Here is a 25,944-nt window from a genome sequence, read left to right on the forward strand (position 1 = left end):
AATCAATGTACGATGCCACAATAGTAGTGCTACTAAAACCTGACAAGAATCCCCTTGAATGTGGATCCTATAGACCCATATCCCTATTAAACATTGACTACAAGACTCTAACCAAAATACTAGCCAACAGATTGAATAAAGTAATAACTTCCATAGTACATGAAGACCAGACGGGATTTATACCGGGCAGATCCACATCAAGTAATATTCGGAGGGCACAAGTTATAGCACAAATAGGACGGAAACAGGATAAACAATGGGCCTTGGCCTCATTGGACACGGCCAAGGCGTTTGACTCTGTTGAATGGCCTTACTTAATATACAGTTGCAAGAAAAAGTATGTGAACCCTTTGGAATGATATGGATTTCTGCACAAATTGGTCATAAAATATGATCTGATCTTCATCTAAGTCACAACAATAGACAATCACAGTCTGCTTAAACTAATAACACACAAAGAATTAAATGTTACCATGTTTTTATTGAACGCACCATGTAAACATTCACAGTGCAGGTGGAAAAAGTATGTGAACCTTTGGATTAATGGTTGAACCTCCTTTGGCAGCAATAACTTCAACCAAACGTTTCCTGTAGTTGCAGATCAGACGTGCATAACGGTCAGGAGTAATTCTTGACCATTCCTCTTTACAGAACTGTTTCAGTTCAGCAATATTCTTGGGATGTCTGGTGTGAATCGCTTTCATGAGGTCATGCCACAGCATCTCAATCGGGTTGAGGTCAGGACTCTGACTGGGCCACTCCAGAAGGCGTATTTTCTTCTGTTTAAGCCATTCTGTTGTTGATTTACTTCTATGCTTTGGGTCGTTGTCCTGTTGCAACACCCATCTTCTGTTGAGCTTCAGCTGGTGGACAGATGGCCTTAAGTTCTCCTGCAAAATGTCTTGATAACTTGGGAATTCATTTTTCCTTCGATGATAGCAATCCGTCCAGGCCCTGACGCAGCAAAGCAGCCCCAAATCATGATGCCCCCACCACCATACTTCACAGTTGGGATGAGGTTTTGAGGTTGGTGTGCTGTGCCTCTTTTTCTCCACACATAGTGTTGTGTGTTTCTTCCAAACAACTCAACTTTGGTTTCATCTGTCCACAGATGATTTTGCCAGTACTGCTGTGGAACATCCAGGTGCAAACTGAAAACGTGCAGCAATAGGTTTTTTTGGACAGCAGTGGCTTCCTCTGTGGTATCCTCCCATGAAATCCATTCTTGTTTAGTGTTTTACGTATCGTAGATTCGCTAACAGGGATGTTAGCATATGCCAGAGACTTTTGTAAGTCTTTAGCTGACACTCTAGGATTCTTCTTCACCTCATTGAGCAGTCTGTGCTGTGCTCTTGCAGTAATCTTTATAGGACGGCCACTCCTAGGGCGAGTAGCAGCAGTGCTGAACTTTCTCCATTTATAGACAATTTGTCTTACCGTGGACTGATGAACAGCAAGGCTTTTGGAGATACTTTTATAACCCTTTACAGCTTTATGCAAGTCCAACAATTCTTAATCGTAGGTCTTCTGAGAGCTCTTTTGTGCGAGGCATCATTCACATCAGGCAATGCTTCTTGTGAAAACCAAACCCAGAACTGGTGTGTGTTTTTTATAGGGCAGGGCAGCTGTAACAAACACCTCCAATCTCATCTCATTGATTGGACTCCAGTTGGCTGACACCTCACTCCAATTAGCTCTTGGAGATGTCATTAGTCTAGGGGTTCACATACTTTTTCCACCTGCACTGTGAATGTTTACATGGTGTGTTCAATTAAAAACATGGTAACATTTAATTCTTTGAGTGTTATTAGTTTAAGCAGACTGTGATTGTCTATTGTTGTGACTTAGATGAAGATCAGATCACATTTTATGACCAATTTGTGCAGAAATCCATATCATTCCAAAGGGTTCACATACTTTTTCTTGCAACTGTAAGTGTTAAAAAGTTTTGGATTTGGCCCTATATTTATCAAATGGATACATATACTCTACCAAAATCCCAAAGCTAATGTATTGGTGAACGGATCTTTGACTCCTATGTTTCAGCTAAATAGGGGAACACGACAGGGATGCCCCCTATCCCCCCTTTTATTTGCGATAGCAATAGAGTATCTAGCTATTAAAATACGCCAGGATCCCATAATTAACCGCTTTACGTCCGCCCATAGGATATAAACGTCCTATGGGTGGACCTCTATTTCTAAAAGCACGTTTTAAAACGTCCTTTCAGAAATAGCAGCTGCACGCTAATCGTGCAGCTGCTGATCGGGTTGCCCGCTGTCAGTGACAGCAGGGCAACCCTAAAACAAGGCAGGGACAGTGCCCAGGTGTCCCTGCCTTCCGGATCGCTGCAGACACAGCGCTCACCGAGCGCTGTGTATGCAGAGAAGGAAGCGATATGCGCTTCCTGTTCCGGCCCGGCGGTCGCCGGGACCGGAGAGTGCAGGGGCTGTGTGAGGTCTCTCAGAGACCTCGATCAGCCCTGCTCTGAGGCTGTACAGCGCTGGATTGCTGCTGTACAGCCTCTCTAGGGGTGTATTTGTCCTGTAACTGGGGCTACTATGTCAGCCCCAGTTACAGGAGAAATAAACAGTGAAAAAAAAAAAAAGTGAAGTAAATGTCCCCCAGAGGTCTTGTATGACCTTATGGGGGACGAAAAGTGTAAAATAAAAAAAATAAAAATAAAAGGTTGAAAATAAAAAAATAAAAAAAGTTTCACATGTAAAAAAAAAAAAAAGTCCCCAAGTAAGGAATGAAAAAAAAAATGTTAAAAATAGAAAAATAAAATAAAAAATTACATATTAGGTATTGCCGCGTCCGTAAAAACCAGCTCTATAAAAATATCACATGACCTAACCCCTCGGGTGAACACCGTAAAAAAAAAAAAAACTGTGTCAAAACAAGCAATTTTTGTCACCTTGCATCACAAAAGGTGCAACACCAAGTGATCAAAAAACGCGTATGTCCCACAAAATAGTACCAATAAAACCGTTACCTCATCCCGCAAAAAATGAGCCCCTACATTAGAAAATCTCTCAAAAAAAAAATAAAAAAATATAGCTCTCAGAACATGGACACATTAAAACATAATTTTTTTGTTTCAAAAATGCTATTATTGTGTAAAACTTTAATAAATGAGAAAAAGTATACATATTAGGTGTCGCCACGTCCGTAAAAATCTGCTCTATAAAAATGTCACTTGACTGAACCCCTGAGGTGAACGCTGTAAAAATAAATAAATAGAAATTGTGCTAAAACAACCAATTTTTTTGGTCACCTTGCCCCATAAAGTGTTATAATGAATGATCAAAAAATCATATGTACCCAAAAATAGTACTAATAAAACTGGCACCTTATCCCCTAGTTTCCAAAATGGGGTCACTTCTTGGGAGTTTCTACTGTAAGGGTGCATCAGGGGGCTTCAAATGGGACATGGCATCTAAAAACCATGTGGAGTTCCTTTTCTTCTGCGCCCTGCCGTGTGCCCATACAGCAGTTTATGACTACATGTGGGGTGTTTCTGTAAACCGCAGAATCTGGGTAATAAATATTGAGTTTTGTTTGGCTGTTAACCATCGATGTGTTAAAGAAAAAAATTGATTAAAATGGAAAATCTGCGAAAAAAGTGAAATTTAAAAATTTGATCTCCATTTTCCTTTAATTCTTGTGGAACGCCTAAAGGGTTAACAAAGTTTGTAAAATCGGTTTTGAATACCTTGAGGGGTGTAGTTTCTACAATGGGGTCATTTATGGGGGTATCCACTATGTAGGCCCCACAAAGTGACTTCAGACCTGAACTGGTCCTTAAAAAGTGGGTTTTGGCAATTTTCTTAAAAATTTGAAGAATTGCTTCTAAACTTCTAAGCCTTCTAACGTCCTTAAAAAATAAAATATTTCCAAAATGATGCCAACATAAAGTAGACATATGGGGAATGTTAAATAATAAATATTTTATGAGGTATCACTTTCTGTTTTAAAAGCAGAGAAATTGAAATTTAGAAAATTGCGAAGTTTTCTAATTTTTGGGTAAATTTGGGATTTTTTCATAAATAAAGGTGAAATATTTTGACTCAAATTTATGACTATCATGAAGTACAATGTGTCACGAGAAAACAATCTCTGAATGACTTGGATAAATAAAGGCGTTCCAAAGTTATTACCACATAAAGTGAGATATGTCAGTTTTGCAAAATTTGGCCTGGTCAGGAAGGGGGCAAATGGCCCAGATGGCAGGTGGTTAAAGGAATAACCATGGGAGGTAGGGAAGATAAAATAGGGTTATATGCTGACGACATTATCCTATACACTCGCCTAAAGAATTATTAAGAACACCTGTTCTATTTCTCATTAATGCAATTATCTAGTCAACCAATCACATGGCAGTTGCTTCAATGCATTTAGGGGTGTGGTCCTGGTCAAGACAATCTCCTGAACTTCAAACTGAATGTCAGAATGGGAAAGAAAGGTGATTTAAGCAATTTTGAGCATGGCATGGTTGTTGGTGCCAGACGGGCCGGTCTGAGTATTTCACAATCTGCTCAGTTACTGGGATTTTCACGCACAACCATTTCTAGGGTTTACAAAGAATGATGTGAGAAGGGAAAAACATCCAGTATGCGGCAGTCCTGTGGGCAAAAATGCCTTGTGGATGCTAGAGGTCAGAGGAGAATGGGCCGACTGATTCAAGCTGATAGAAGAGCAACGTTGACTGAAATAACCACTCGTTACAACCAAGGTATGCAGCAATGCATTTGTGAAGCCACAACACGCACAACCTTGAGGCGGATGGGCTACAACAGCAGAAGACCCCACCGGGTACCACTCATCTCTACTACAAATAGGAAAAAGAGGCTACAATTTGCATGAGCTCACCAAAATTGGACTGTTGAAGACTGGAAAAATGTTGCCTGGTCTGATGAGTCTCGATTTCTTTTGAGACATTCAAATGGTAGAGTCCGAATTTGGCGTAAACAGAATGAGAACATGTATCCATCCTCTGATGGCTACTTCCAGCAGGATAATGCACCATGTCACAAAGCTCGAATCATTTCAAATTGGTTTCTTGAACATGACAATGAGTTCACTGTACTAAAATGGGCCCCCACAGTCACCAGATCTCAACCCAATAGAGCATCTTTGGGATGTGGTGGAACGGGAGCTTCGTGCCCTGGATGTGCATCCCTCAAATCTCCATCAACTGCAAGATGCTATCCTATTAATATGGGCCAACATTTCTAAAGAATGCTATCAGCACCTTGTTGAATCAATGTTGAACCATGTAGAATTAAGGCAGTTCTGAAGGCAAAAAGGGGTCCAACACTGTATTAGTATGGTGTTACTAATAATTCTTTAGGTGAGTGTATATGGATGATGTAGAAAATTCCCTCCCCAGAGCAATAGACTTAATTGAGGAATTTGGCCGATTTTCTGGCCTCAAAATAAACTGGACAAAATCTGCCCTTATGCCTCTGCGGATGACAGTGTGGCCCTCAATATATCACAACCTCACGGTGGTAGAATATTTCAAATACTTGGGTATATTCATAACCAAGGATCCCCTGGTATCTTACGCTATGAACATTGCCCCCTTAGAGTCCCTATTCAGCACTAAATTCAAGGTGTGGAGAGATTTACCTCGACCATGGGAAGATTGAATCTGATAAAAATTATTTTGCTCCCCAAGGGTTTATATCTCCTGGAACATGCTTGTACTCCTATCCCCCGGGTTTTCTTTGACCGATTGAATACCTTGATGACTGCTTTTGTCTGGCGTAAAGAAAGAAGGAAGTTAGCGCTGGGCACACTTCAGAGAACATGGCAACAGGGGGGTGCAGGTTTGCCGGACTTTCATTTATATTTCCTGGCTGGGCTATTGAGATTCTTAAAAACATGGCTGTCTCAAGCTGCCTTGCCAAATGCTGAATACTTTCTACAATGTCACTTACGTCTTACTAACATGTGGCCAATTTTGGAGGATATCAGGATATTCCAGAAACAAGCTTTGCAGATACATAGATTGGCACATCAGGTCTGGAATGCAGCAAAGCTTAGACAGTATGGAGACTTAGCGGATGATATTCCGCTATGGGATAATCCGATGTTACCCATTTAATGTCACTAGAGGGAACCTCATTCTGGAAGGAAAATGGGATACTTACACTAAAAGATTTATACGATAACGGGACGTTACACTCTTTTACCCGGTTGCAGGATAAATTTGGTATTTCTCGTCCTCATTTCTTCAGATATCTACAGCTGAGACATGCCCTTCAAGCGCACTAAGTGCGCTATCTCTAAATATCCATTGATAGGTGTTTTGAATACTCAGGGGCCTAGGGGCATCATATCTGCCCTCTACACTTATCTCCTGAACACTCGGGTGGCTCTGATCCCTCTGAACTCAGAGGCCAGGTGGAGGGAGAATATTCTACAACTGACTTCAGAGGAGTGTGGAGAGGCCCTGGAAGCGGCCTCAAAAGTATCGCCCTCACTCAACAACAGATTGATACAGCTGTTCATATTGCATAGGAGCTATTTTTTTTTTTTAACTCGCTTTATTGAAAATTAGTAAGCAAGATATTTAACAGTACATTCAAAAAGTAATACAATGTGCAAAGTCATACATTACATTAAAGAATGCGATGACAAATTGAACAATCTGCAACATTACAGATAGCAATAATCAAAACACATTGACCCCGTACATCATGCTAGTAATCATCCTTAGTCAATATAGTACAGCATGAATAGTGGTTTATCTTTATTAAATTAAATAAGTCCCATTAGTAAACTCTGAAGATTTGCAGCTAATTGAACATATTGATTAAGCCACAGAATGTAGGTGGGCCGCCGTAGCAGTCGAAGGAGAAGCACACCATGGTCCCCATATCTTCTGGAACTTTTGAGAACAGCCCCTACGAGAGTACATAATCCTCTCAAAGGGAATAATATTGTTGACCATGGTTTTCCACTGACCAACCGAAGGAGGTCTGTCCGCCATCCATCTAAGGGCAATAGCTTTCCTGGCAATAAACAGAACCTCCCTAATGAAAGTGAGTGTGTAGCGTGAACGTGACTCTTCTTCTACAATACCTAAAAGGCAGGGCTTGGGACAAACCACCAATGAATCTGGGATCAGGGAGGAGACTACAGCCACTACCTCTCTCCAAAAAGCCTGTATATAACTACAGTCCCATATTAAGTGCCAAAAATCCGCATTTAATTGTGAGCACCTATGGCACTCCGTGTGCGTTCTCCTGCCCATTTTGAAGAGCCTAGTTGGGGTTAAGTAACACCTGTTCAGAATGAAGAGCTGTGTCAATCTATTATTGAGAGACTGAGATACAGCCACTGGGGCCTCCAGTGCTTCACCCCATTCCTCATTTGTCAGATTAGGTATATTTCCTCTCCATTTACTTTCTGCAACTAATGGAGATGCTGAGGTCTTAAGATTAAGTAAATGTGTGTAAATGGCAGATATCAGTCCCCGTGGGCCCTGTGTCCTGAAAACCCCTATCAAAGGGTAGGCTGATACGATTCTCTTCAGGTCTCTCAGCTGGGCCTGAAGGGCATGCCTCAACTGTAGATACCTGAAGAAGTGTGGCCTCAAAACACCCACTCTAGTCTGCAGTTGGGAGAAGGAGAACAGAATGCCATTTTCATACAGATCCCTTAGGTAGCATACGCCATACCCCTTCCATATCACTTGCATAGGAGCTATTTAACCCCCACTAGACTGCATAAAATGGGTAGGTTACCCCATGGCAGATGCCACAGATGTGCAAAAGATGGTGCTGATTTTTGGCATATGATATGGGACTGTAGCTACATTAAACAGTTCTGGACGGAGGTAATTAATGTGCTTTCAACTATAGACACAGGCCCGATGATGGTATGTCCTAAAATGTGTTTTTTGGGAATAATAGAGGATGAAATTTGGTCACATCATACGTGTATTTTTCTCAGGGAAACCCTGTTCCTTGCTAGAAAAGCGATAGCACTGAGGTGGATGGCCCTGGTGAACCAAATTATTCCTTTAGAGAACATATTTTTTTAGAACAGGAAATGCCCCAAAAAATTTCAGGTGTGGGGTAATTGGTGTTCCTCGTCTCTGATGTTTACTAATCAACACATGTATTCTAGGGATTAACTAATATGATAAAGGCAGGATTGAGTAAAAAAGAAACATAAGTCAATGGAAGTCATTCATTTTACTGGTTGGAAATCATAAACTATATATGTGTATACGTGCATATTTGGTACAATGTAGCTGATTTGTATAGAGGAACTCGTCTGATGTATGGATCATTTTACTATCATGACGATATTGGATATATACATGTAACATGTCTTGTTGTTTTTCAATAAAACAAGTTTAAAAAAAAAAGATGACATCATCTGCGTATAAAGATAGTTTGTGGGACCTTCCTCTTATCGTGATTCCTTGAACCCTATCTGATGGCTTGTGCTAGGGGTTCTATAGAGAGTAAATATGAGGGGACACAGTGGACAGCCCCAGTGGGTGCCATTTGTTATAATAAAGTCGGAGGATAGGGTGTTATTCACATATACCCACGCTAATGTATTATTGTATAGGGCCTGGATTGCGCCTAAGCAGGGGCTGCATATACCCATGGTTTGTAGCACTGAGAAAGCAAACGCCCAGTTAATACGGTCGAAGGGCTTCTCGGCATCTGTTACCAGGACAGCTTCTGCCCCAGATCTCTCCACAAAATCAATGATGTTCAACACTCTTCTTGTATTGCCTATTATCTGCCGTTTACAAATCCAGATTATTCGCAGTCAACTAAAAATGGCAGGATAGGGGCCAGACGCAAGGCTAAGACCTTTGCATAGATTTTTAAGTCCGTGTTTAGCTGAGATGTAGGCTGAAAGTTCTGTGCAGAGTCTGGGGTTTTCCCTGGTTTAGGAATAGTGACTATTATTGCTTTGAGCATTTCGTCTGGGAAAGTGCCAGTAGAGAAACCTGTTTGTAATGCGTCTAGTAAATTGTGGAGGAGTACCATAAGAAAGGATTTATAGTAGCAGTTTGACAGTCCGTCAGGCCCGGGGACTTCTGTAGGGGGAGGGAATTTATTATTTTTTATAGTTCAGGGGCAGTGATGGGGGAGCTCAACTGGTTTAATTGTTCAGCAGAGATTGACGGCAGTTAGAGGTTGTTCAGAAAGGCCCTAATGACAGATTGGGATATCTGTGGGAGGGCCTCCGTGGAACTTAAATTGTATAAGGAGGAATAGTATTATTTGAATCTGTTAGCAATTCCTTGTGGGTCTATGATCTTGTTGACTCCATGGGAGGGTAAAATATACAGGATCCTACCTAGTTAGGGATCCTACCTAGTAGTATCTATTTTTAATCTTTTTGAGATTTCACTCATCTCTATAGAGGCACTCCCAGAGCTGAATGCTAAGCTCTCTAAGTTGGCCTATGTAAAGGGGAGTTATCTTATTCTTGGTTTCAAGATCCCTGATGGAGTTCAAAAGGTCAGAGATCTTTCTTTTCTTTTTCTTTTTTCTTTTCTTTTCCTTTCTCTGTGGCCTATTTTGAGGAATATTCTTCTTATGAACACCTTATAGGCGTTCCAGAGCATCATTTGGGCAAGGTACAGAGCCCACGTTATAGTGGAAGAACTCCTTCAGTGCCGTTTCTAGTTTTTTTTTTGTTTTTTTTTTTTGTAGGATGGGTGGGTTATTAGGAAGGTATTATTGCGCCATAGACCCCCGTAGGGGATAGTGTGGGCCTCCTGAAGGGAGAGAGTAATTGCTGCGTGGTCAGACCACTTAATTAGGCCAATAGTGGAGTCTGAACTAAGGGGAGTAGGGTTTTGTCAACCATAAATAGGTCAATGCGGGAATAGGAATGGTGTGCAGTAGAAAACCAGGTGTAATCTCTTTCCTGTAAATGTTGAATACGCCAAACATCAAACAATTCTTCGGTGTGTGCCCAGTGCATCAGGGATGGACCCAGTTGTCTATGGCGGGATATGGAGTCAATATCTGGGTCAGGGAATAAATTGAAATCCCCACAAATTAGCAAGTGTCCGCGTTTAACTTTGTCTATTTTGCGGGCTAGGTTCTTCAGAAACCCGAGTTGATGGGAGTTGGGGGCATAGATCGCCACTATAGTGTAGTGTACATTGTTGATAGAGCATACTAGTATAACATAACGCCCTGCTTCATTGACTACTTTACAAATAGGGGAAAAGGCTAGGGTGTCCCATAGCGCCAGGAGCCACTCCACTTTGTTTTTTGCAAAACTGGGACTGCATTATTGTAGGGAATTTAGGGTGTCTCAGTCTGTGGCTATCCTTTGCCATGACATGGGTCACCTGGGCGCACAGGACATCACACCCGAGGTCCAAAGCCTCTTTCCATAAGAAGTATCTTTTTGGTGGGCAGTTCAGGCCCCTGACATTAATGACTTTTAATAACTATGTGAACAGAAGAAGAGCTTTGTAATGAGCCCTCTCCATGGCCCGAGATGGAGGACCCCAAACCAAAGGGCCCCCCATTTCAGGCACCCAGAGGCCCCCCGCCCCACCCATTACCCTGAGCAGGATATGCAGCCAAACGAATGGTAGTGTCTCCGAAACACCAAAGTTCTCAGAGAGTGCATGAGTCCAAGCATGTAAACTGAAACGAAAGGAACAGAAAAACTGGGGGAAAAAGCAGCCTCAAGTGCCACTGCAGACGAGTGGGTGAAGTCTGTACTATGGCACCAAGGTTCACGGTGTGGTTGTCATGAGCACCAAAGTCGGCAGATGATCGGTCCTCGGTGCTTGGTTTCTCTCCTGGCTTCCACTTTGTGCCATTCCTTCTCCACACGATTCGGCGCTGGAGCCCGATTTTTGTGGTAGTCCGAGATGTCGATGTTCCAAGAGAATAGGAGGGATTTGCCTTCTTCTATGGTTTTAAAGCGGTTGTCCTCGTTCAGAGCTGAACCCGGACATGCCCAGAATTTCACACAGGCAGCCCCCCTGACTAGAGCATCTGAGCATTTCATGCTCCTTTGCCCTGCACTATTTAGTATTTTCAGGAGATCCGGTGACGTACCGGGCTCTCCTTCGGGCTGCCAGGCAGAGGCTTCTGCCCAGCAGTGAGCCCAGTGATGTCACCGGCACTGATGGGTGGGCTTTAGCGCTGCCCTAGCCTGTTAAAACGGCTAGGGCATCGCTAAAGCCCGCCCATCAGAGCCGGTGACCTCACCAAACACACTGCTGGGCGGAAGCCTCAGCCTGGCAGTGCGTTATAGTAAATAAAAGATCCCTTGCCCTGCATGATCCTGCGCAGGGGAAGGCAGAGCATTAGAGCATGAACTGCTCCGATGCTCTTGTCAGGTGGGCTGCCTGGGTGAAATTCTGGGTATGTCCGGGTTCAGCTCTTTGGAGTACAAAAGTTTGACCGAGAATCCCCAGTGGTATGCTATCTTGTGATTTCGCAGGGCTAGACTGACTGGAGCAAGTTGTTTGGTTGTCTTAAGGTGACTGTTGAGAGGTCTGCTTACAGCTTGACTTGCTGAAATGGTGAGGGTAAAACCTCTCTCTTTCTGGTTTCTGGGTGTCAGAACCCCACCAATTAGACAGAAAACCCCTTTAAACACTTCCACGAGTATAATATGAAGGGTAATTCTTAGATTCACTGAACAAAAATATAAACGCAACACTTTCGGTTTTGCTCCCATTTTGCATGAGCTGAACTCAAAGATCTGAAACATTTTCTACATACAAAAAAGACCCATTACTCTCAAATATTGTTCACAAATCTGTCTAGATCTGTGTTAGTGAGCACTTCTCCTTTGCCGAGATAATCTATCCCACCTCACAGGTGTGGCATATCAAGGTGCTGATTAGACAGCATGAATATTGCACAGGTGTGCCTTAGACTGCCCACAATAAAAGACCACTCAGAAATGTGCAGTTTGATCACACAGCACAATGCCACAGGTGTCGCAACGATTGAGGGAGCGTGCAATTGGCATGCTGACTGCAGGAATGTCTACCAGAGCTGTTGCCCGTGCAATGAATGTTCATTTCTCTACCATAAGCCATCTCCAAAGGCGTTTCAGAGAATTTGGCAGTACATCCAACCTGCCACACAACCGCAGACCATGTGTAACCACACCAGTCCAGGACCTCCACATCCAGCATATTCACCTCCATGATTGTCTGAGACCAGCCACCCGAACACCTGCAGCAACAATCGGTTTGCAGTATTTCTGCACAAACTGTCAGAAACCATCTCAGGGAAGCTCATCTTTTTTTTTTTTTTATCCGATAATTTTTTATTCCGTTTTCAAGAGGTAACAAGCTATGAATATCATTACACGTGCATATTGCAGTATGTAATATACATAATCTCTGTTAATTATCAAAGCAGTATCACACATTATGCATATTATCCAGCAACATTTTAAGAGGAATTTCTATCAGTGGAGAAAGGTAACTATCATATTCAGTAATAAGAAAATGAGCGAGCACTCATACACTTGGCAACCAGATTGACATATGCAGAAAATATTTATTAAATCCCCATAAAATACAAGTAATAAAATTTATAAGAACAATGTAGCAATAATATACAACATTACAGTCACATATATTGTGGTAGATATGATCGATACTATATTCAATAGAAATATATTCGATAGAAATATTTGATAAATTGAATGGTAGAAAATTCAATGTTGAAATATTCGATAGAATATTCGATACCACTCAATAGTGTCGATAAATTCAATAATATATATCATACCATATCATACAGTATATGCTGTTATTTGGGAAAGAGGGGGTATTATCTTCTAGCGCTCTATCCCAATTTGGGAAACAATGTCACAGAAAATGTTGTAGGTGTATTCACTGGGAGCGCAATATGTTCATAAAGTGTCCACAGGAATCCTGATAATGTGAAAAGTCTCTTATAGCATATCCTTTTAAGGTCAATATGAGCTTTGGATTGAAGAAAACTTTAAATCGATGTTTGGCTTACCGCCTAGCGTCTATTGTCTCCCTATTGCTTCAATGGAGCTTTAAATATTTGCCGGCTTATTCAGTCGCTCCCTACAGCAAGCTGGTTTAAATTTCGCGGGAGTTCCAAAGATCGCGGGAGTTGCCACTCTGTTCCGCAATTTCCTTTGGTGCAGCTTTCAACGATAAGAATAGTTAATCCTTTACTGTAGAAATTTTCTTCTGTATGGCCATACAGTATTATCGGAGGCTTTTCAATGCAGGTACATCACTTGTTTCACCATACGCGTTACGGGTAGATTCACTCTCCCTTCCTCAGTGGTCAAGTATCATATTCAGTCAACACTTAATCCCTCAACCCCCATCAAACCCCCTCCCCAGACGATGAAGCGGGCATGGCATCAGCTATACAGTTGAAATCCACAGGGTAACCATCATTCCCTGAGTACCATATCAAACCACCAAGCATATCATCCCTTCCATGTAGGACTCACATTCACAGGCATGAATACACGTACACAGAACACAATACTGCCTTCTCGTAGAAGCAGCTCCACAGTGAGAGGCCTAATTACATTGCATCAGTCCTATAGTCCACCCATTTGTCCCATATTTTTTTAAACTTAAGATATATTCCCTTTTCTAGGCAAAGGATATCAGTCATTTTGTTCAGGAATTCTTTCCTCGATGGGGCTTGGGACCTAAGCCAGTATTTAGCTATCAATTTTCTAGCCTGGAAAAGCAGACGCTGCACTCCTAAACGATAATGACTGTTTTTAATGTACAGTATTCCCAGTACACATGTCCTCGGATCAGGCGAGATCTCAATGGTATAAGCGTCTTTAATAGCTGCCAACACATCAGTCCAGAAATTCCTAAGCTCTGCGCACTCCCAGAACATGTGTAGCAAGGAAGCAGGACTCGCTCCACATCGAGGACAAGATGCATCAGGTCTAACTCCTATCTTGAACAGAAATGCTGGAGTCCTATACACCCATTACATAAGAAACAGTTGGGACATGCGTTGGCCTTCACAGAGCGATAGCTGAGGTGTCAATGCCAATAGCGACTTCCATTGCTCCTCTGTTACTGGTCCAACCTCCCCCTCCCATTTATACTTGACCACTAGAGTATCCTGTTTCATTGATTTCACAAATAAGTTCCTATAAATGGATGAAATTAATACACTTGAGTAACCCGTGAGGATTTGTTGAGACAGTGGGACTGTCGTACACTTAAGTGACATAGATTTCACCTGAACCTGAAAGGCGTGTCGTAGCTCCAAAACTGATAAAAGGCTGTATGAGGAAGAGCAAACTCAATTCTAAGTTGCTCAAAGGACTTAAACTCACCATCTTTTTGCAGCTGATATAAGAATTCCACGCCTTTACGGTCCCAAGGCAAAAAACCTTCTAGGCAAAATATTTCGGGCAGCTGGGGATTTTTCCACACAGGAGTGACCTGGGTGAAACCCTGTATGGACAGCAGTACGCGACACCTCTGCCAGACTTTATATATCATACTGAGTGTAGGGTATCCCGCTATCTTATCAGAGAGACCACTATGTTCCAGCAAAGCTATCTGTGAATCATGGCCTATGATATATGCTATCAGCCGGGCAGATGCAACATCCCCAGGGATCCTTCCCCACCCCCTCAGCTGCTGCAGCTGTGAAGATATATAGAATAGCCAGGAGTTAAGGATAGACATCTTTCCCTCTCTGCAACGTATCCAGTCGGATCCTAGCTGTTTTATTGCACCAAATCAGACTTCTAAATAGTCTATCTATTCTAAGAAAGATCCGGCGAGGTATCCATACAGGGGAATTATGCAGGACATAAATGAGTTTTGGCATAAGAACCATTTTAAGGAGTTTACACCTACCCATTTCTGACATTGGGAGTTTGCACCACGCCTTAATTTGTTCAGACATAATGCCCAGGAGCGGCTCTATATTATTTTTCGCATAGTGCCCCAGGTTCGTTGAGACCACTATTCCCAGAGATTTGAATTGATGAGCAATCTGCAGCTGAGTGGACCGAAGAAAGAAATCAACAGGGAACACATCTAGCAGCAACAGAGTAGATTTATCCCAATTAATACGAAGACCAGACCTGTCACCAAAATCCTTTATGAGGGACATAATAGGACCTAGTGACTTCTCTATATTCCCCACATATATGAGCAGGTCGTCAGCATAGAGACACCCGCTCTTCCCCAGCTCCCATAGGAAATCCTACAATTTTGTCTGAAGAACGGAGTAGACATGCCAGCGGCTCAATCGCAATGGCAAATAAGAGAGGGGATAGCGGGCATTCCTGACGCGTCCCCTTGCCCAGTTTAAATGCCTCTGATATCCCTCCATTAGCTCTAATCCTAGCTGTGGGGCCCCGGTATAGTAATTGAACCCAAGATATAAAGGTTTTCCCAAAGCCCATGACTGGTAGCACTGCCCAAAGATAGTTCCATTCTACACTATCAAAGGCCTTGGCCGCATCTAGGGAAAGTATGGCCCGTCCTCCATCCGATTCTGCCCTCCTGAATATTAAGAAAGAGTCTTCTAAGGTTTACCGAGGTGGATTTATCAGGCATAAATCCCGCTTGATCACTATGTATAATGGTCGAGATGACCGTTTGTAACCGATTCGCTAGGACTTCCGCTAAAATCTTAACCTCAGAAGTCAATAGTGAGATTGGCCAATACGAGTCAGGTTGGGATCTTTTCCAGGCTTGGGCAGTACAACAATTATGGCCTCCTTCATGGAAGCAGGCATTTCTCCTGTTAGAAAGGCATCATTAAATACAGATAGCAATTGGGGCAAAAGGACACCGCTATATTTCTTAAAAAACTCAGCTGGCAAGCCTATTCCAGGGGCCTTTTCATTTGGGAAGGATTTGAGCGCCAATTCTAACTCTGGTAACGTCAAGGGCCAGTCTAGATAGGCCACACTCTCCGCAGAGAGCCGTGGAACACTAATCCCAGCAAGATATTCAGTAATATTAGAGGAATCGACTGTAAGCTTTGTTCTATACAGGGATTCAAAATATGTAAGAAATATTTCAAATATATCTGCGTCTGACGTAACCACAGATCTATCAGTTCCTCGGATAGACAATATTTTTGATGGCCCATCTTGCGCCTTGACAACTCTGGCTAATAATGTACCAGAACTTTCCCCCACTTCAAAATACCTTTTGTTTCAGAAAGAAACTTTTATGATCCGGGGTGTGAAGGAAATGTTGCTTTAAACCTGCCTGTGCTGCTATAAATGACTCCTCATGGGCACTTGAGGGGTGGTTAACAAACCTCTCCTCCGTTTCTACGACTAGAGCCTGAATTTTTTTTTGAGTTTCCCTGGATTTCGTTTTATGACGACTTATCCGTTGATTTGTAAAGACCCCGGATAAATGCCTTGCACGTATCCCACACTACCCCAAGAGGTGCCGACCCCGTATTAGTAGCGAAGAATTCCCTAATCTCCTCTTCAATACCTGTATCCCTATCTACCAGCTGCAGCCAGAAAGGGTTAAGTCTCCACGTACCAACTCCAAAAGAATGCCGGACACCTAATTGAAGTTCCACATAAATAGGGGAATGGTCAGATAGACTTCTGGGCAAATACGTAGCCTCCACCACAAGAGACAATACATCAAGGGTCCCTATAGCGAAGTCAATCCTAGACAGTGAATGATGGGAGCTTGAGAAGCATGAGAAATGGCGCGCATTTAGGTTTCTCACCCGCCATATGTCATGCAGGTCCAATTCCCGCAGTACAGTGGCAAAGTTAGTGTCTCTGCCCGCGTCTCAACCACCTACCCTATCCAGCCGTGCAGAAGTCGGGTATTAAAGTCGCCCACTATTAGCAGAGGACACTGAGATAGCCCCTCAACGTATACCATAATCTCCTTCAACACTTCACTACTATAAGGGGGAGGAATATACACTGCCACTAAAACAAAGGAGAAATGATTACATGTACAATGTAAACACACATACCTTCCTGCAGAATCTATACGGGACGAATGACAGACAAACAATATAGATCTGTGCACGAGAACACTTACACCCCTGGAATGCGTGGAAAACGTGGAGTGGTAAGAATGACCCACACATGGTTTGTGTATGACATAGGTATTAGTAGGAATCAAATGTGTCTCTGATAAACATATTTTTGCAGGCTGGAAACGTTGTAGCGCTAAAAACATCGCAGCTCTCTTTGTTGGGTCCTCTAAGCCCCTTATGTTCCATCCTACTATTTTAAGGCTTTAAGCCATACTTCTCAGAATTATATGTAGTGACAAGGGGTACCTCCCGTATACTTAGGTCACCCTTCCGCCATTTCCACTCACCCAATATGTCTCATACCCACCTCATCGCCAGACCCACCCAATCCCAACCCCCATAATACAACCATAAACATTAATACAGCTTCAAAGGATGAGCTCCATAAAGGAGGTAACCCAACATTTAAAATAACAAGTAGGGCGAAAATATACCCTGTAGCCCGGGCACCCATACGTCAAAGTAACAGTCAAAAACATAAGAACAGATCAGATACTATATAACGGGTTTGTCTTACGGACCTGCCCTATGAATAGTAATTTCTGCAACGCACCAGAAATAAATAGACCACGAAATTGTAGTCTGAATGATCTGAGTCACAGAGAACTCTAACAGAGGTAGCCTAGTGCCTACAGAACAGGAACAGATGCTAGTGCAATTTGCATCACTAATACCGCTATAAACAAGAGTCCTTTTGTAGAAAAAAAAAAAAGTCAAAACACACAACCCGTGGCTTGTGTTACTTATCAGGCGCATCTTTCAGCTCCCGTAGGATTCAGCACAGTTCCAGAAACCTTGTATGAGGAATGTTCATCCATTCTTCGCCGATGCTTTGAACGCAGGTTCATTGGCGTCCACCCACTGTGCCGCGTCCAATGGAGTTTCGAAAATGCAGACTTCTCCATGTGCCACCACTCGCAGCTTGGCCGGATACAGCATAGAGTAGGGAATCTGCAGGTTCTGGAGATGGCGTTTCACATCTTAAAATTTGACTTTTTTTCGCTGTACCTCGGCAGAAAAATCCGGATATATAGCGATTTTATTCCCATTAATTAGAAGCTCAGGATGATCTGAAGTGCAATAGTTTCATCAAAACTGGGCGAGGGGGGGCCCCCGGTGGTGGAGCGCAGAATGGCACCCTATGTGCTCTCTCAATGGCAAACACACGGGATAGAGAATCTTTGCCAAATTTAAGCGTGAGCCAATCATCAAAAAATAATACAGGATCGGTACCTTCTGCCTTTTCTGGGACCCCGACTAGCCGCAGGGTTTTTCTCTGTGATCTGTTCTCCAGGCTATCAGTTTTAGACATCAGCAGAGTCACATTATGTATAATCCTACCAAGATCCCTCCTAACAGGGGGCAGTTGATCTTCAATAGTACCCACTCTGACCTCAACCTCTGTAATCCTCTCACTGACCGTTTTAAGATCTTGTAATGAGAGAAACATTCTCCTGCAATCTGCCCATATGTGTGGTAAGTAGAGCAAGGGAGCTACTGCACTGTTGCACAGCAGCATAGATATCTTTAGATGTGGGTTCACTACTCTCAGTAGCAGGCTGACCATACTTCACAGGAACAGACCCAGTACCAGAAGGAGGAATCTGTAGGGCAGAGGCTCCCGCCATAGCAAGCTGCTGGGTCTCCATTGCAAGGATCCCATGCGCAGAGCCAGCGCCTTCAGTGGGGGTTAAGGATGCCCAGGGGATTTGGAGGGAGCGGTAGTCACTACAGGAGGGGGCACCGAGGATGAGCGGGCATATTTACCGAGGCGGGCCGCAACCTCCGCGGCTCTCACCTCCGATGCGGCGCCATCTTGTTTTGCCAGTGTAGGAGGCCCAGCGTCCCTCAGCTCCTTGTCTCTCTTCCCCGTGCGGGTAAGGATGTCACAGGCAGGATCCGCACCTCCAGCGATGTCCCCCAGAACACTTTAGTGTAACAGCGAGCGCTGCAGAAGGAGGATGAAGGATGAAGGATGATAGTAGACGGCAGGTCCGGAGCTCCCCGCAAGCACGTCTTCCTACATGCCCGACCAGGCCACGCCCCCTCAGGGAAGCTCATTCTCATGCTCGTCGTCCTCATTGGGGTCTGGACCTGACTGCAGTTCGTCGTTGTAACAGACTTGAGTGGGCAACTGCTCACATTCTATGGCGTCTGGGACATTGGAGAGGCGTTCTGTTCACGGATGAGTCCTGGTTTTCACTGTTCAGGGCAGCGTGTTCCAGTTGCTGCCAATATTCTGCAACTTCGCAGAGGAGTGGACCAACATTCCATAGGCCACAATCAACAACCTGATCAACTCTATGCGATGGAGATGTGTTGCACTGCGTGATTCAAATTGTGGCCACACCAGATACTAACTGGTTTTCTGACCCCCCAGAGTAATGCAAAACTGTGCACATTTCAGAGTGGCCTTTTATTGTTTCAGATCTTTGAGTTCAGCTCATGCAAAATGGGAGCAAAACTGAAAGTGTTGTGTTGATATTTTTGGTCAGTGTAGATGTAAGTTGTATTTTGAAGTCACGGAACAGTTTTATTTTCTGATCCTGTGGGTAGGGCAGGGGGAAGCTGCAAGCGACATGAGGAAGAAATACACACACAGCTTGTTATTGTCATCTCTTCCTGTATACAGCCTCCAGTGACTCCCAGGGCAGTGGGTACAGGAACTTTTCTTCATGCTATTATCCTACAAACCAATATGAGAGAAGGTGTCACATTTGAGAGGTGTATTTTTTTATTTTTTATTTCCTTCCCCAAAACTATAGGGAAAGTTACCTTTTATTCTTTTCCTTTTTTTTTTTTTATAGAAGAGGTTGGGTGCACTGTGATAGCTGCACCCTCTTCCTCGGCCATGTGATGTCACCGTATATCGGTCACATGGCCTAGTTGCAGCTCATCCCCTTTCAAGTCAATGGGGCTGAGCTGCAGTACCATGCACAGCCACTATATGATGTACGGCACTGTGTTTGGAAAGCTTCCGGAAGCTCACAGAGCTTACCAGTGCTCCACTTCTGAGACTGGGACCCCTGCTGATGTGATAATGAGGTCATTATTATCTTTACTCAGATAACCTCTTAACCCCTTAAGGACTCGGCCCTATTTCACCTTCTGGACTTGGCCATTTTTTGCAAATCTGACCAGTGTCACTTTAAGTGCTGATAACTTTAAAACGCTTTGACTTATCCAGGCCATTCTGAGATTGTTTTTTCGTCACATATTGTACTTCATGACACTGGTAAAATGAAGTTAAAAAAAATTCATTTTTATTTATAAAAAAATTGCAAGTTTACCAAAAATTACTCTACTTCTATAATACATAGTAATACCTCCAAAAATAGTTATTACTTTACATTCCCCATATGTCTACTTCATGTTTGGATCATTTTGGGAATGATATTTATTTTTTGGGGATGTTACAAGGCTTAGAAGTTTAGAAGCAAATCTTGAAATTTTTCTGAAATTTTCAAAAACCCAATCTTTAGGGACCAATTCAGGTCTGAAGTCACTTTGCGAGGCTTACATAATAGAAACCACCCAAAAATGACCCCATTCTATAAACTACACCCCTCAAGGTATTCAAAACTGATTTTACAAATGTCGTTAACCCTTTAGGTGTTCCACAAGAATTAATGGAAAATAGAGATACAATTTCAAAATTTCACTTTTTTGGCAGATTTTCAATTTTAATATTTTTTTTACTTTTACAAAGCAAGGGTTAACAGCCAAACAAAACTCAATATTTATGGCCCTGATTCTGTAGTTTACAGAAACACCCCATATATGGTCGTAAACTACTGTACGGGCACAGAAGGAAAGGAATGCCATACGGTTTTTGGAAGGCAGGTTTTGCTGGACTGTTTTTTTTTTTACACCATGTCCCATTTGAAGCCCCCCTGATGCACCCCTAGAGTAGAAACTCCATAAAAGTGACCCCATCTAAGAAACTACACCCCTCAAGGTATTCAAAACTGATTTTACAAACTTTGTTAACCCTTTAGGTGTTGCACAAGATTTAATGGAAAATAGATACAATTTCAAAATTTAACTTTTTTGGCAGATTTTCCATTTTAATATTTTTTTTCCAGTTACAAAGCAAAGGTTAACAGCCAAACAAAACTCATTATTTATGGCCCTGATTCTGTAGTTTACAGAAACACCCCATATGTGGTCGTAAACCGCTGTATGGGCGCAGAAGGAAAGGAATGCCATACGGTTTTTGGAAGGCAGATTTTGCTGGACTGGTTTTTTTGACACCATGTCCCATTTGAAGCCCCCCTGATGCACCCCTAGAGTAGAAACGCCAAAAAAGTGGCCCTATTTTAGAAACTACGGGATAGGGTGGCAGTATTGTTGGTACTAGTTTAGGGTACATATGATTTTTGGTTGCTCTATATTACACTTTTTGTGAGGCAAGATAACAAGAAATAGCTGTTTTGGCACCGTTTTTATTTTTTGTTATTTACAACATTCATCTGACAGGTTAGATCATGTGATATTTTTATAGACCAGGTTGTCATGGATGCAGCGATACCTAATATGTATACTTTTTTGTTATTTATGTAAGTTTTACACAATGATTTCTTTTTTGAAGCAAAAAAAAAAATCATGTTTTAGTGTTTCCATAGTCTGAGAGCCATAGTTTTTTTTATTTTTTCGGCGATTGTCTCAGGTAGGGGCTCATTTTTGGCGGGATGAGGTGACAGATTGGTACTATTTTGGTGGGCAAACGCCTTTTTGATCGCTTGCTGTTGTACTTTTTGTGATGTAAGGTGCCAAAAAAATTGTTTATTTAGCACAGTTTATATTTTTTACGGTGTTCATCTGAGGGGTTAGGTCATGTGATATGTTTATAGAGCCAGTCAATACGGACGCAGCGATACCTAATATGTATACTTTTTTTTCCCCCTATTTTTTTACCAATTTTTTTTTACTTTATTTGGGGAAAATGACATTTGTGTTTATTTTTACTTGAAACTTTTATTTTTTTGGGGGGGAAAACTTAATTTTTTCAACTTTTTTTTCACTTTATTTTTTGTCCCACTTTGGGACTTGAACTTTTGGGGGTCTAATCCTTTACAATGCATTCCAATACTTCTGTATTGGAATGCATTGGCTGTATGAGTAACACAGTGTGTATTACTCATACGGCTTCCGGCCTGTGAGATCCAGGGGGCTGGATCTCACAGGCTCGTCACCGGAAGGCAGCGCGATGCCTTCCATGCCATCGGGTCCCCCCTACAGCCCCATGTGGACCCGATGGCACCACCACTGCCGCACCAGGTAAAAGCCGCAAACCGCAGATCTGAATTGACCTGTGGTTTGCGGCGATCGCCGACACGGGGGGGGGGGGGTCACGGGACCTCCCACGCGCATTTAGCCGAGGTGCCTGCTCAATGATTTGAGCAGGCACCGGGTTCCGATCACCGCCTGCTGGGCGGCGGTGATCGGAACTATACATGACGTACCGATACGTCATGGGTCCTTAAGGACTCGGGAACCATGCCGTACCGGTACGTCATGGGTCCCTAAGGGGTTAAACAAATACAAGTTGTCCTGCAAAAAATAAGTCTTCTTAATAAACTTAACCCCTTAGTGACCAAGCCTGTTTGGGCCTTAATGACCAAGCAACATTTTGGAAATCTGGCATGTGTCACTTTAGCAGAGAATAACTTCGTAAAGGTTTTACACATCCAAGTAATTCCGACATTGTTTTATCGTCACATATTGTACTTTACTTATGTGGTAAAATTTTACCAATACAATATGCGTATCTTGATTAAAAAATTTGCATATTTTCCTATTTTCAACTGCAATATTTCACATACATACATAAATACTATTCAATATTTTTATCAGAAATATATTTCCACAACTTTATTTTGGCTGCACGTACAAAAAACTTGAACTTTTTTATTTTATTTAGGAAACTTACCATTTTAACATTAATTTAAAATTTTTGAAGTACATATTTTTTCCTGCAACAAGCCAAGTTTGCAGAGGCTTATAAGTGTTAGGTTAATATAAACCCCCCCCCAAAAAAAAAGTGACCCCATTTTAAAAACTAGACCCCTTAATGTATTAATCTATGGGTGTAATGAGTTTTTTTTTAAAGAAATTAATGCTAAGAAGGTGGAAAAAAAATTTAAAGACAGGGTTTTTTTTTTCCCACAGAGATTGGTACTATTTTGAGTTGCATATGACTTTTTGATCGCTTGGTATTACACTTTTAGTGATGTATAGTGACAAAAATTAGCATTTTTGGTACAGTTTTTTTTATTTATTTTTATTTTGTTTACGGTATTCACCTGAGGGTGTAGGTCATGTGATATTTTTATAGAGCAGGTCATTATGGATGCGGCGATACCCAATATGTCTACTTTTTTTACATTTATTTAAGTTTTACACAATAAAAGCATTTTTGAAGAAACAAAATAGTATTTTTTGTGGGAAGAGATGACGATTTGGGGGTACATGTCTTTTTGATCGCTTGGAATGACACTTTTTGTGATGCAAGGTGACCCAAAAAATTGCATTTTTTTGCTTGTTTTTTTTATTTTTACGGTGTTCACCGATTATGGGTCCTTTTTATAGAGCACGTTGTTATGGACACGGCAATACTTAATATGTCTGTTTTTTATTTAAACACGATTTTATGGTGATGGGGCTTTTATTTTTTTATTATAAAAAAACACTTTTTTTTTCATATTTGTCCCACTGTGGGACTTCACCTTTACAGTGTTTGATCCCTGTTTCAATTACACAATGAAATGCTGACAGTTGCCTAGGAGACCCAGCCTGCAGGCTGGATCTACTGGGCTTCAGTAGCTGGCAGGCTCTGATGCCTGTGTAAGGTATCATAGCTGCCATGACAATCATCGGCCCCCTGTCACCGCGGCGGGCTCTTCCTCTCCCTCTGCAAACCCTGCACGTGCCGCGGTCAGCGCTGACCGTGACATGGGAAAGGGTTAATCCATCACCGCATACAGTGATGCCGGCGGATGCAGCAGGGGCCCGGTTATCAGTAACAGACGGGCCCGTGCTGCTGATCGGGCGGGTGCAGCTCCTGCACCTGCCGGATCACATCAGGTACATGCACATGAGGATGCGGCAAGAGGCCGCATTCCCTAACGTACATGTACGTAAATATGCGTGAAGGGTTTAAATGTCAGAGATAAGGAGCCTTCAGGTGAGTTGGCTCACAAAGCAGAGAGAGAATTCCGATCCTGCTACTAGAGCATCTCATCATCCACAGAGAAAAGGACTCCACATTTTTAATAATGACTAATTAAAAAAATTTGTACAAAATTTTTTAAAAAATTGCCCCCAAAGGTGTTTATAGCCTTTAAACTGCTTATCCAAGCCCTATAATGCCCCCCAAAACGCCCAGGTACCACATATAGGTTATACTTTTCCCGACACCCTTGTCACTCCTGATGCCCACATGGCCACCGCTGCATATCTCCCCATTGCGCAGATCAAAACATCTGGCGACAGGGGGTCAGCCAAAAGCAGGCTGCGATGGTAACGAGCCTCCCTAGAGTCACCCGCGATGCTAGGGAGGCTCATTCCCATCGCAGCATACTATTGTCCCCCCTCCCAGACGCCGAATATTTTTATCCGCGCGATGGGGAGATGCAGCGGCAACCGTGCGGGGAATCAGAATCGACGCGGGTGTTGGGGTAAGTATAACCTGTATGTGGTGCCCGGGCATTTTGTGTCTTTGAAGGCAGGGAGGGGGAAAAAAAAAACTCAATAGCAAAAATTGGCCTGATCTTGAAGAGGTTAAAATGACATTGTATGAATGAGAAGAGCAGCGATGGCATAAATAAATATACTGGCATTCAGAACTAATAAAGTTTGTTGTCCCCTTAGGTTGCTGTGGAACGCCTTCTGAAAATGAAAGCTAAATACTGTGAGAAAGATGCAGGCCCCTCTCCCCATGATTCGTACTCTACACTCCCTCCTGCCCCCACTGTCTCTCTGCTGGAGATGTACAATGAGTTGTATTGCTTTTTTGGTGACAGCTTAGCTGTTCGCTTTGGGACTGGAGGAACTCCATCACAACCAGGAACAATTTCTAGATGCCAACAAGAGCCAAAAAAGGAAAACTCAGTGGATGGGGCAAGGAAAATGCCACAGTTGACAGCTCATGCAGAAGAAGAAGTGGCTAACCCTAGCAGACAACCTCAACGACCTCCTCAGATCTCTCTAGCTTCATCTTCACGCCCTCGAGGGGCTTCACGGCAGGGAGTAAGAGACGCATTCCAAAGGAGTAGACTTGCACCACGTGGTTCTCCCCGCTTCACCTTCCTTATAGGAGGTAGACAAGCAGGTCGTGGGGGCAATGGTCGGAGGTTTCAGAGTGTCTTCCAGCTACACACTGGCCCTTCTGCCACTGCTAGCCGCTATGCCCAAAAGTTGCCAATGATCGGAAGAATGACAAAACCTGGACGCAGAGGATCCCAGGCTGAACTTTCACTTTATTTACCATTGTGATCAAGATCAGACTTGTGGTTTAAGCAAGGTGGACACTAAAATACTATCTACAAGAACACAGTCAATGTGCTGCTGAACAACAGCCTGAAGAACATGTGTTTATGGTTGAATCATATTGCAGTGCACTACATTTGGAATCTGCTTCCCTGACTGATCAGCATTGGCAGCTTAAAGTACTACCTGCTACGGACAACAAATCATTGTGTATTTTGTACATTGGAATAAATGCAAAAATACATGATCTTAAAAGGAATATGCCACCAATGCCACCATGTCTATACTGCCCTCCCTGCGGGCAGCATTAAGTAGTGAGTGACTTGCTGTTGGTTATATGTACCCATGGTGTATTTTTTGTGAAAGTTGCAGCACTCGCATCGTGATGTGAACCAGGAGATGGCAG

The 25,944-nt window shown here is 42.7% G+C and overlaps 1 protein-coding gene across 1 annotated transcript in view; it reads left to right on the forward strand.

Annotated features, from left to right (window-relative positions):
• Positions 1 to 25,944, forward strand: part of TAF6L (TATA-box binding protein associated factor 6 like) — a 71,518-nt gene extending 45,574 nt beyond the window's left edge. The window contains exons 11-12 of the mRNA XM_040410035.1: positions 24,921 to 25,556; positions 25,608 to 25,944. Coding sequence (XP_040265969.1) covers positions 24,921 to 25,544 — 624 coding nt within the window. The 3' untranslated portion in view covers positions 25,545 to 25,556; positions 25,608 to 25,944. The remainder of the gene's footprint in view (positions 1 to 24,920; positions 25,557 to 25,607) is intronic.

Source organism: Bufo bufo, chromosome 10 (assembly GCF_905171765.1).
Source record: "Bufo bufo chromosome 10, aBufBuf1.1, whole genome shotgun sequence".
NCBI lineage: Eukaryota > Metazoa > Chordata > Amphibia > Anura > Bufonidae > Bufo > Bufo bufo.